The sequence below is a fragment of the Sesamum indicum genome, linkage group LG12 (assembly GCF_000512975.1).
Source record: "Sesamum indicum cultivar Zhongzhi No. 13 linkage group LG12, S_indicum_v1.0, whole genome shotgun sequence".
In the NCBI taxonomy this organism is placed as follows: Eukaryota; Viridiplantae; Streptophyta; class Magnoliopsida; order Lamiales; family Pedaliaceae; genus Sesamum; species Sesamum indicum.
The window spans coordinates 6,097,530-6,109,825 of record NC_026156.1 but is presented as its reverse complement, the minus strand read 5'-3'; the positions used below and the strand labels follow the sequence as shown (position 1 = coordinate 6,109,825).

General features: G+C 38.5%; 2 protein-coding genes across 6 annotated transcripts; one reads left to right on the top strand and one right to left on the bottom strand.

The window, feature by feature from the left end:
• On the top strand, positions 1 to 5,630 carry LOC105175953 (the record flags this gene model as incomplete). Of its 3 annotated transcripts, XM_020698259.1 has the most annotated exon segments (9): positions 1 to 2,717; positions 2,844 to 2,929; positions 3,007 to 3,087; positions 3,402 to 3,554; positions 3,826 to 3,989; positions 4,069 to 4,216; positions 4,508 to 4,630; positions 4,992 to 5,079; positions 5,199 to 5,630. In XM_020698259.1, coding segments are annotated over 9 exon segments (3,750 nt in total). In that variant the 3' UTR covers positions 5,402 to 5,630.
• LOC105175884 (potassium transporter 11) lies at positions 5,974 to 12,009 on the bottom strand. Of its 3 annotated transcripts, none has more exons than XM_011098519.2 (9): positions 11,511 to 12,009; positions 10,995 to 11,285; positions 10,238 to 10,463; positions 9,365 to 9,610; positions 8,860 to 8,910; positions 8,453 to 8,713; positions 8,166 to 8,333; positions 7,641 to 7,895; positions 6,040 to 7,073 (listed from the first exon to the last, which is right to left on the bottom strand). In XM_011098519.2, exons 2-9 carry the CDS (start codon positions 11,118 to 11,120, stop codon positions 6,040 to 6,042), a joined length of 2,367 nt encoding a protein of 788 aa, XP_011096821.1. In that variant the 5' UTR covers positions 11,121 to 11,285; positions 11,511 to 12,009. The 3 variants fall into 3 exon arrangements, with proteins under 3 accessions (XP_011096820.1, XP_011096821.1, XP_011096822.1); XM_011098520.2 differs by having other exon boundaries at positions 11,519 to 12,009; XM_011098518.2 differs by having other exon boundaries at positions 5,974 to 7,073; positions 10,995 to 12,009.

Sequence of the window (12,296 nt, the reverse complement as noted above, 5' to 3'; positions counted from 1 at the left end):
GAAATACGCAGAAATGGAAGAAAATATTCGAAAATTCCTAATCGGCCAGCAAAACAACTCTGGTCCGCTTAGTTACAGTTATGACGATAACAGGAAGGAGGGACCAGGTTCTGTTAGTAAGATGTTTAGTCAGGATGCTTCCAATTCTATGGATAAAATATTATGGCCAGGGGAAGTTAATATAACTGTTGGAGCAAGACCTGTTCTCAACTACTCCATTCAGACTGGTGAGGAATTTGCTCTTGAGTTTATGTGGGAAAGGGTGAACCCCAGGCAACATTATATTCCAAATTCTTCTCTTGGAGCTAATAGTGAAACTACATCTGGGGATCTACATGGTGTGCTTCGAGCATCTCATGCTGGTTCTGAGAGATACCTTGACACTTCCTTGTTTCCCTCTGTTGAAAAGGGTAATATCCAAGATGCTGTGGATGATGGTTCTCAAACTGAGGAAAAATCTACCCGCAAGCCACTTCAATCAATGATTAGAGCGTCATCAAAGAATACGAGTGTCCACAGGCTTCATAGTCATTCTTCCTTGGGCTCGTGTGGTGGTCCATCTAAATTATTGAAGCTGCTCTGCAGTTTTGGTGGCAAAATTTTGCCTCGTCCAAGTGATCGGAAACTTAGATATGTTGGAGGTGAAACACGCATTCTCCGCATTAGCAAGGATATTTCATGGGATGAGCTTAAGCAGAAGACATCGGCAATATATAACGAACCTCATTCTATTAAGTATCAGCTTCCTGGTGAGGATCTTGATGCATTGGTATCAGTATCCTCTGATGAGGACCTCCAGAATATGATGGAGGAATATAATGTACTTGATGATGGTGGCTCACAGAAGCTCAGGATGTTTCTCATTTCAAACGATGACTTGGATGATTCTCAGCTTGGTCTCGAGGGCCTGGAAGGTGATTCTGATATTCAATATGTTGCTGCTGTAAATGGTATGGATTTCGGATCACGAAAAAACTCAATTGGTCTGGATAGCCACTTGGGGAACAATTTGGATGAGTTACTCGGTTTAAATGTTGAGAGAGGGCCTGGTCAAATTGCTGCGAGCTTGCCTTCAGGTGGTACTGCTCATCCAGAAGTTGTCTCAATTTTACCAAATCAATCTTCTCAGATAGAAATGCCCAGTTCATCATGTGCTTTTGAGGCCAATTCACTTGGTTACCAGGTCCAAACTATCAGCGAACAGCCTGAATGGCATTCATCACGTGCTTCCAACCAAGTGGACATCCTCTCCACTGCAGATGAGAAGATCACAGTTCCATCATCTGTTAGATTTCAATATGATTATGGTTCTCATCATCCATTGAACAATAGACCAGATGCAGAAAAATTGGTCTCAAACCCTATCCTTCGGCAAATGGTTCCTCATGAGGCCTTAAATGTGGACCAGTCTTATGGGAGCTTGAATGCCAAGGTGCCTGGAGTCTCATCGTTGGAGTTAAAACTTGAAAATAGAACTGTTGTCCAGAAAAAGATTGAGTCTCATAAGGATCATTCTCCAAGAAGAGACATTCTTCGAATGGATACACAGATGAACAATGAGAGTTCAATCCGGAAAACGTGTGACTCTACTAAACTGCAGCCTCTTGATGATGGGAAGGCGATCTTGTCACATCCATATGATGTTTCATCTTTAAATAACAAGAAACTGGAAGCATCTGCTATAAGTGCTGCCACAGACAAAGGGACTTTGGTCCTGCCAACAAAAATCAGTGAGAAGAACCACGAAGATGTAAGGGATCATAAGGTTGACATCGTTGACCATGCTTACACATCTGGTGCAGCAACCATGCCTCTTCATAGTGACTCTGATGTCTATACTGAAGACATCAGCTATGAACCAGATATTATTCCTCAACGGCTATTTTGTTCAGAAAGAGTACACAGGGAACAGGCAGGGCTTAGTCGTTTGTCCAAATCTAATGATTCTTCCGGTCCGAAGCTCCTAATGACTTACTCCCGATCGGATGTTTCACAGCACATCTTGGAATCTGTTGATACATTGACTGATAAGGATATGACAGCCAATTTAGAAAAGTTTAATGCTGCCAAATCAATATATGTGGGTTCAGGGGATACTGAAGAGAAACTAAAAGAATCTCAGAAATTAACAGATGATGCTGCTGTCATCAGTGCAACGACTACCACTGTTTGTGACAAAAATGAGCCAAATCACAAGGCTGAGCTGGATGCTGTAGTAGCTCCTATTGCTGTTACTTCTGGGTCGAGTTTTCCTATGAAAAACCAAGGAACTTCAGAGTATCCCCATAATGAATCCGCTCTGACATCAATGGAGTTCCATCATAACAAGATGAATGAAAAGGCCAATGAAGGGAAATTTATGGGTAGGGAAGAAATTCCTTTTGCAGCTGCTTTCCAAAGTGAGCCCCGGGTTGTTGCGGGCTCTCCCGAGCATGGAGATATCCTTATCGATATCAATGATCGTTTTCCTCATGATTTTTTGTCTGATATATTTTCTAATGCTAGAGCAGAAGACAGCTCTGCTGGTGTCATGCCACTGCATGGTGATGCAGCTGGTTTGAGTGCAAACTTGTCTGATCATGTACCTAAAGATTGGTCATTCTTTCAGAACTTGGCACAAGAAGATTCCAGAAAAGATGTTTCCCTTATGGATCAGGATCATCTGACATTCTCACCTTCACAAGCAAAATTTGGAGAAGATATACCCATTGATTATGGTAATCCACCATTTGAGGCTGATGCCATTGCAGAAGTTCATGCACATTCTAGTAGTAATCTTGATGCTGATATCCAGAGACCATCATCTCCCCCTGTAAGACCTAACACCATGAATTTGCATTCAGATTATGATATTTCTCAGAATACTGGTATTCAGAATCTGCAATTCAACCGTCCAATGAACTCAAGGACAGCTGGGTCAGATTACGAGGTATTATTTCATTATCAATAATATTGAAAGATTTACCTCATTTCAATTATGTCATGTAGTCATTTTTTTACTGTTAGGATGCAAAAAAAGCAGCTCAGCCTACAGCCTTCCCTCTTGTTGACTTCTTCGTTGGAGAGTTTGATCCCAGTGCCCTACAGGTACAGTGCCTCTTATCAGAGAATCTAATTAACATGTATATACAGAACTGAAATAACATCTAGTACAGCTTAGGAGCTCTCATTCAAAAACACGCACGAAGCAAAGAAAAAAAAAACAGAGAAAAAGAAAAAGATCCTACCCATTGTGAGTAGAAAAAGTTGAATAAGACATGCGTGGGCTCAACCATGGGTAGGACTGGAAACATAAAACTCTTTCTCATCAATCTTGTGTGCTTGGTATGTATAGAATTGCAGTAAATTAATGGCAGCTTTAATCCACTTGTTGGTATTTACTTTTTCTTGTTGGGTTACAGATTATAAAGAACCGAGATCTTGAAGAGTTGAGGGAATTGGGTTCTGGAACTTATGGGACAGTTTATCATGGTAAATGGAGGGGTTCTGATGTTGCTATCAAGAGAATAAAGAAGAGCTGTTTCATAGGTCGCTCATCTGAACAGGAGAGACTGGTGAGTTGCATCTAATCGATTCTTCTTTATTTTCCAGATGACTGATAGTTGTATAAAGAATAAGTGACTTTGCAAGAACTATTGCTACAATAGTTAAGAAATAGGTAATGACTTTATCTTCCATTTCTCCATGAAAGGAGTGGGAAAAAAAAAAGAAGAGAAATTATGTCATGTTAGGCTTTTCTTTTGGATGAGGACTTCTCTGTTCATTTATCATCACTGTCTCCATGGATTCACTTTGTGACAGTAACCTTCTTATGATATTCTGTAGTCAGCAGAATTCTGGCATGAAGCTGGAATTTTGTCAAAGCTTCACCATCCCAATGTGGTGGCTTTTTATGGTGTAGTACAAGACGGTCCTGGAGGGACACTTGCAACTGTCACAGAGTATATGGTGAATGGGTCCCTTAGACATGCTTTAATTTCCAAGGACAGGTACTATTATCCTATGCTTAGAAGTCCTGCCTGCTAATCCCTGCCTTCTTTTAGCCTTTTTCACATGCAATTTATCCAGGCATCTCGATCGTCGCAAAAGGCTCATAATTGCCATGGATGCAGCTTTTGGAATGGAATATTTGCATTCAAGGAACATTGTGCACTTTGATTTGAAATGCGACAACCTGCTTGTCAACTTGAAGGATCCTTCCAGACCCATCTGCAAGGTAAACACCTTGGTTTAAGACAGATATCAAAACTTTTTGCTGTGATTGATATTATGGTACAGTTAAGCTGCGTACATGCTTTTTTAAGTGGTTGAGTGCTACACTGTATCAATCGTTGTTATAGTAAGCGCGAAAGCAATTACACTTTACCAAAACATGGGAAAAATTATGAACACTAACTGGATGGTCCAAGAGGAAATTGGGAGAGAGGATTTCAAAGAAGAAATTTTAGATTATAATTGTGGTTGATGAATTTCAGCTATCTTACTTTTATTTTGGAAAACATGTCAGGTGGGTGATTTTGGTTTGTCAAAAATCAAAAGAAATACATTGGTTACTGGTGGTGTCCGGGGAACCCTTCCATGGATGGCTCCGGAGTTATTAAATGGTAGCAGTAGCAAGGTCTCAGAAAAGGTAAGTTTTACCAATTCCCTCGCTATATTCTATGAAACCATGCAAAAGAAATGGTGGGAAATTATTTGCATAGTTAATAGCTGCTGCATGATTAGTGTGAATCACTGCTCCCAACCCCTGAAAATTGAAGAAATATAGAAGAGAGAATAAAAGCAGGAGATTCAGAAAATAGTGGCTCATGCTATCACACCAGAGGGTGCTCAACTATTTACTATTATACTATGTGAATGCTCATTTGATCCCAATTCTTATGTCGGATATGGCTCTCTCAGTTTACTTTATTTGCCAGATCGAACCCATCGCTCTGCAGGTTCTTTATCATCTTACTTTCTGTAACAACTCATCTTTCATTTCTTTACAGGTTGACGTCTTCTCCTTTGGGATTGTACTTTGGGAAATTCTCACGGGTGAGGAACCTTATGCCAACATGCATTATGGTGCAATCATAGGTTTGTGAATTAAGTTTTTCATTTTGAGTGACGAAATCTTGTTTACTGTTATGGCTTGTCCTAGAATTACAAGAGAAGGAAATTAGGAACTCTGAACTTTTCCCATCTTCCGAAAGCAGGTGGTATAGTGAATAATACACTGCGGCCCCCGGTCCCGACCTTCTGTGACCCAGAATGGAGATTACTGATGGAGCAATGTTGGGCTCCAGATCCATTGGCTCGGCCATCCTTCACTGAGATTGCTGGACGCCTACGTACCATGTCTGCAGCATGCTCGACAAAACCACAAGGCTTTACAGCGCACAATCAGTCACCCAAGTGATTATGTAATATATTATCTTTATTTGCTTTCCTAAAAATGGTCTCGTCTAGCATATTTTTTGTATAGCCTGTCTTCACGGGGATATAACAGCTACAGGTGGTGTTTGTGTGAGGCAGAAGTGTCATTATGAATGACTACATTTGTGTATACCTCGAGGAAACAAAAAGAAGTTACCCACATTTGTAAGCAAACAAATAAATTCGCGAACTTCTTTTATCCCTCCCTGGTAAATTGTGCAGTGCAGTTCTATTTATATGTTCTGTACTGAGAGATGCGATGGAATTGCCCATTTATTCTACTCGGACAGTGACAAACTCGCACAGGAATATATCCACTTGCAATTTGCTGTTGAAAAGGATGATTTTATCAGATGAACCCACAAGATAAAGAATAGGGTAAATTACAACTATATTTATAATTTTAATATCTTTTCAACTAATAAGAAAATATTTGTAATTATACAAAATCTTAGAAGAGATCGCTGTGATTTACCCTAATGAATAAGCAACAAACAAACTGCTCAGAATCATGATCCGTTCTTAAGTCACCCAATCCACACTACAAGAATTAGATTGCAAAATCGATGACCTTAGTGGTAATCATAAAAAAATCCTTCTTTATTACGGTCAAACAGAAATTCACACAAAGAAAATCTGCCCAACATTTAAAAGGCTTTCATGAGGTACATTAAAAATCACACTATTCTCCCTGCATATCTTCCTAAGAAATGCATATATATAATCAATAGCTATTTTCTTGTATATCCTGGATTCCCTCCTTGCTCTAACTACTGTGTTCCCCAGAATGTGGACCACCCCAGCATCCCTACAACTACTCAAAAACTCCAGCTCATCGAGTTCTGTTTCTCGACCTGATGATGTGATGGTGTTGTTTGCATGCATTGGTGATCTAGCAGGCACAATTGAGTCTACTGATGAAATTGTAAAGTCAAGATTTGACGAAGATGTGTGGCCATTGTCTTTCAAAAGGTAATCTCTTGACTGTTGCGTTTGCTGCCCATATACACTATATTCATCCGAGTCCGAACACCCCTCCATCATGGACTCAAGGCGAACAAACATAAAGAGATTGTCAAAGAGCTTCTTCTCAAACTCATCGTCCTTTTTGTGAAGATCTTTATAACCAAATCTTGCTACGCAACGGAACATGTGAAAATTTTTGGGCCCTATACGTTTGACGAGAAATCTTTCTTCCTCTGGAACTGTGTAGACTGGAAGGTACTTCACACACACAAAGACTACCACAGAATGTATAGCTGGCAGATTTGTGATGAAGTGTGAGAAAATATGGGGTACTCCGCTTGCCAACTCGGTGTACACAAGTCCAATCCCGGGAACACGGACCAGCCCTAAGCTGGGACCAAGGCCTAAAATCCAAGCCATGGAAACCTTGCTATGCATTTCAAACTCATAGCGTTTCATTGTTCCATAATGCCAAACATACATGATGATAAGAAAGGCAGCAGCAATCACAAGGGGGACCCAACCACCTTGATCGACCTTAAAGAGCATTGCTGAGAAATACGTACACTCCACCACTAGAGAAAAGAAAGTGAATAACAGGACAAGGATCCAATGGCAGTGCCAAACTAGTAACATTATTAGTGTCATGAGAAGAGTCGTCACAAGCATGACAATCACAACTGCAGTACCTGTGGTCACATCATACACAAGTTTTAGAGAAGGCTCATGAACAATAATTTACCAGAAAGACAAACTAAACAACAGAAACGGTAATTTCCAACTAGTTTCACTTGATATGTTTGCGATTCATATGGCAATTTACACGACATTATCAACAAGACCTCAACTAGAGAAACCAGTTGTCTGACCAACCAACTAGATCAGAGAAACTCTCAACAACAATATAAGTAATCAACTTGCATCAATTCGCATGTCTGAAAACACCATAATACAAGATTCGATTTGGTCTCAGGGTGCCAACACAAGCACAGTTCTAGTAATGCACACAAAACAGAGAAGACATATTGCCACATCTTTTCCAGTTTCCCCTCAAGCCCAATCTTCACTAAAATTAGAACCTCAGTGATGTCAATGATGAAACATTACGAGTTTATTGTGTTCAGATAAACAGGAATTAAACAGAATATATCATTATTATTTCCATTTATTTAATTTTGAAAAATGTTTGGACATAACAGTGTTGGCGTCGGATTAGAACTAATTAAGAATGATCGTGTAAAGCATGAAAAGCTCACCGTAAGCATTGCCAATTTGGCTTTTATTTTTGAATCCAGCAGTTACAGCAATACAAAGGACCATAAGGATCCAATTCATGTCTGGAATATATATCTGGCCCAGAAATTTCTTTGACGTATGTACAACTTTGACTCTCGGGAAACAGCCAAGGGCAAGGGCCTGCTTGATTATTGAAAAAGTAGCAGATATAGTAGCTTGACTAGCAACAATAGCAGCTAAAGTTGCAATAATAAAAACAGGCCAGTAGACTTTATCTGCAAACAGAAAATTAAATTAACAAGTCAGGGATTAAAATGATGCCTAATTCTTGACGTGGACATCAAGAAAGACTTTTCTGTGAGGATCTTTCAAATCTTAATTCGCATCTCTCCTATGAATAGTCTCTTCCAAATGTCTCAACACTTCCTTTTTACTTCAAAATGGTGCTTTCAGATTTCAAAATTTTGATAAATATTAATTCTTAAAATCTCATTGCAGCAGCTAAAGCGAGTCATGAGAGTATCAGAATCATAGTTCAGGCTCACCTGGAATTGATCGATAAAATGCATCAACTACGTGGTCTCTATTTTCCATGATGTATGCTGCTTGCCCAGAGTAGGCGAGAAGAAGACAAGGAAACACGATAACTGTGAAAGCAAGCTGTATAGCAGAAACTGGAAAATGAGCAAGATCAGCAAAAAGTGCTTCTGTCCCTGCAATAGAAAGCAGTGGTCACAAATCTTTTTATATCTGACTTCAAAAATATACTATATACCACCTAAAATCCCTAGAAGATTACATGATAATATCTGAGAAAGAGATAGAGAGAGACCTGTGATACTAAGCATGATCCCTCCAAGAGACGTCCAACCTTTTTTCTTTCCTCTTTTAAAAAAGCGATATATGTACACAGGTGAAAAGGCTCTGAGGACTGAACTATCATATTTATATATGTTGAAGATACCAATGCCTCCAATCATGAGAAACCAGAGCAGTACAATTGGAGCAAAAAGCCAACCAACTTTATCTGTGCCATAATGTTGCAAGCTGAACAAACCAACTAATATGATTACAGCGACGAGTACAACCACATCTGCATTAAAAAACACATGCTCAATCTCATAAAAAACACAATAGGCAGGATCATGCAACTAAGCAGTGAAGACAATGCAAGAAATCAAAAGGTAATGCTAATACAGAGAAAAGCAGAATTAGTAACTCAAAGATACAAGATCATACCATTGCTCATCTTTGGGTGATCCACCTTGATTCCGCCAGAAGCAGAAAGAACTGCACATTTACTTTGGTCAACAAAGAGTCGAATAAACATGTACCAAAAAAAGTAATACACACGCCTGAACGGGTACCAAATAGTTACCATTTAACGCTTGAAATATGTATGATCTATATGCTTATAGGACTTCATTCAGAAAACCCCATCAGCCTTGATTGCTCAAAACCAATGGAAATACAGAAAATACCATATCTTTTCCAGCTTCGGCATAAACTACTCTCTAATTGCATTCTAATACAGCACCAAACCTTTCCATGGTATAATCCAAGTGTTAAAGATACATTCACAAATGAAGTGGCTCAAATCTTGGCAATTATGATTAACATTTCTCATCAAGGAAATCATTAGTTTGTCAATTCACATATGGTAAAATTATGGATCACCTGAGTTGGAAAACATGAATAGGCACCAGATGGGAAAAAGGAAACATAGATACAGAGATGTATTTACCAGATATAGCAGGAGTGAGAATACCATCCCCAATCACCATGCATGTCCCCACTAATACAAGTATAAGAAGGGAAGTTCTTCTGAAAGCATTCACCTCTAGCCATCTCTTGGTTTTAGCAGCAAATGAATGCTCATGGAATGTGCTACGGCTATAAGTTGTTAGCTCCTCATCGGTGCGGTGTTGATTGGGAATTGTTTTCACTTTAGCATGCCGACAAAGTAATGAATAAAGAGCAAAAGTTCCTCCTGAGAAAAGGAGAAGAAAGATCTGTTACTGTAGTATAAATCTACCATTCTTCATTAGTAACTTTTAGCAGATAGCATCAAAGCGTTACATGTAAGCTTTTAAAGTTTGCAGCCAGAAAAAGCTGGCAGATATAATCCCTTCACCAACAGAGTTAATAATAATAATAATAATAAAAAAAAAAGGATATGGCTACATAGATTCCAGTCCGATGGAAGTCCAATTTGAACCCCCAGAAAAAAAGTAAAATACAAAATACAAACAAGTTAATCTTAACATAATAAAAGTACAGCAGTCTATTAATAGATGACTTGGAAATGAGGTTCCATTAATCTATAATCTTTTACATTTAGAATTGTGAGTTTTGAAGTTATGTGCAAGCAATTTTGAAGAACTCAACATACCATCGTGCGAATCTCATACTAGAACAAATACATTGTTCTAACAACTGAATCCCATATGTTTGCTTTATATCGAGACACATCAGAACTTTACAAGATATGTCGTTATATTTTTCGCACAGTTATCTTAGAGATGCCAATTGATTACTTAAGTAAGGGATCCACATCTCACGAATAAGGTGCCTAATAAGATATCATAAAAAAATTTCTACCTAGAAAGCGACTTACCTTGACCATTGTCGTTTGCTCTACAAACAATAAACACATATTTGAGGAGAGGTATCAGCGTCAGGGAGTATATAATCAACGAAAGGGCGCCAATAACATCCTCTGGATCATCTATTCCATGAGGAAAAGTATTGTAGAACACATACAAGGGAGATGTTCCCAAGTCCCCATATACCACTCCCAGACTTTGGAATGCAAGCCTTAAGAGCAGAATTGCTGAGAATTTCTGTTTAATGAAAAAATTAATCCATTAACAGTCAGCAGCATCGTAAATAAAGGAATCCACTAACTCCACCTTAACCCAGATCAAAACAGCTATCCCAGTAATGCCACAAAAAACATACACTTGAAGAAGTTTGTTCAACCTCCCCAACTTCAAGAAAGGCCATACGAAATTGACTACAAGTTGCAACTTGTATAAATAAGAAACAGCAGTGGCAACAACAAAATAAATCCAGCTGAATGAGAACAAATCAACAATTTAGCTGCACAAAGTTATCTGACACAAGTTCCCGCTGATTCAGATTTGTTTTCCATCATGCTAAACCTATCAAGTAGGGTTCCATTGCATTACCATGAGGACATAATAGAAAAAAGAAAAACAAAGAAGGAAGACCAAGAATATCAATTCGTCAAGATCTCGTTAACTTCAAGGCAGAGCGAAAAAGGCTAAAAGCTAACGTGCAAAAACACGTGCTATATACATGTTCTTGTACATCCTTCCTAGTAAGTACTAGGAAAGAACTCAGGAGTTTACCTTTTCTCTGTACATATTTTTAAGTCTTCCAGCCTCCTCATCCATAGGCTGATCAAGCTTCTGGTCCAAAACCCACATACTTCCCTTAGTCTCACCACCTTCATCAAATTCCACCCCAGATGCCATCTCTCTTCAAATTAGTCTATAAATCCACCAACAGCTTATGCAACTGATTCAAACCCCAATAGCCATAAAAGAAGCAAAAAATCTAAATCCCAAGTCTCGGATGATCAAGAATTTGATTCTGGAAACTGAAACTCAATCCAATCCCAAGAAATCAAAAAGTAATCTCTGCGCAAGAGAAAAGAAGCCCCAAGAAACGAAGCCGGAGAAGAAGACAAGAGTACAAGAAGACGACAGTCAATACACAATAGAAAAAGAAAATTAATAAGAGTTTTATTATTACTACTCAGATAGGTGGCAAGAGAGTTGTACAGTGGGGTCAAATCAATATCAGCCACACAACCACCTACCAGGAATCAAACCAGAAAGAAAGAAAGAAAGAAAGAAATTCACCAAGAAACCTCTTCAATTCAAACTTCAATGCTTCCGCGCACCTCTCTAATTAAACTCAACTTTCCAAGTTTTGTCGGATGCAAAATCTTGAGACGGGCTCACCTCCGACAAGCTCAACTAACAGTCACAGTATTTGCCTTGAGCAAGTAAAACTCTCAATTCTTGATTCCAAGTAAAAGAGATACCGTCCGGCAGAGAAGGAAGTGTCTAAAATTTCTCGCGTAACGTACGGACTTTCAGGTTTCAAGAAACAGTGGAAATCCGATTTATCTCTTCAAACAAATATCTCCAACTCTCTCTCTCTGAACAATCTTTCACAGAGCAGAGGCGGCACTTTCTCTCTCTAGATTCTGTTGCCTTACCCTCTATAATGACACTGACAAACGAGAGAGCCCTCTGTTTGTTGCATGAATCTCTATTTTCTCATTACCCTCTTCGGAGTGACACGTTCTCAGCATTGCTGGATTTTTTTCGAATAATAATAATAATACTAAAATCGTCATTAGCAGTTATTTTGGACTCATAAATCAATCTTAAATCTGGGGTTGGATTTATAGAATGAATCCGATGTGTTACTATTATCACTTCACATTAAATTATTTGTCATTTATTTTATTCTTTTTAATTATTTTCATTTATTGTATTTTTTTATTAAATTGTATATTGATCTATTAATTGAATTATTTAATTTTTTAAAATATGGATGTAATCATTGCTAAAAAATAATAATCCTTAAATCGAAAGTTATTATCTTGAGTTGCGTGTTTAATTTGATAAGTTCTGGTT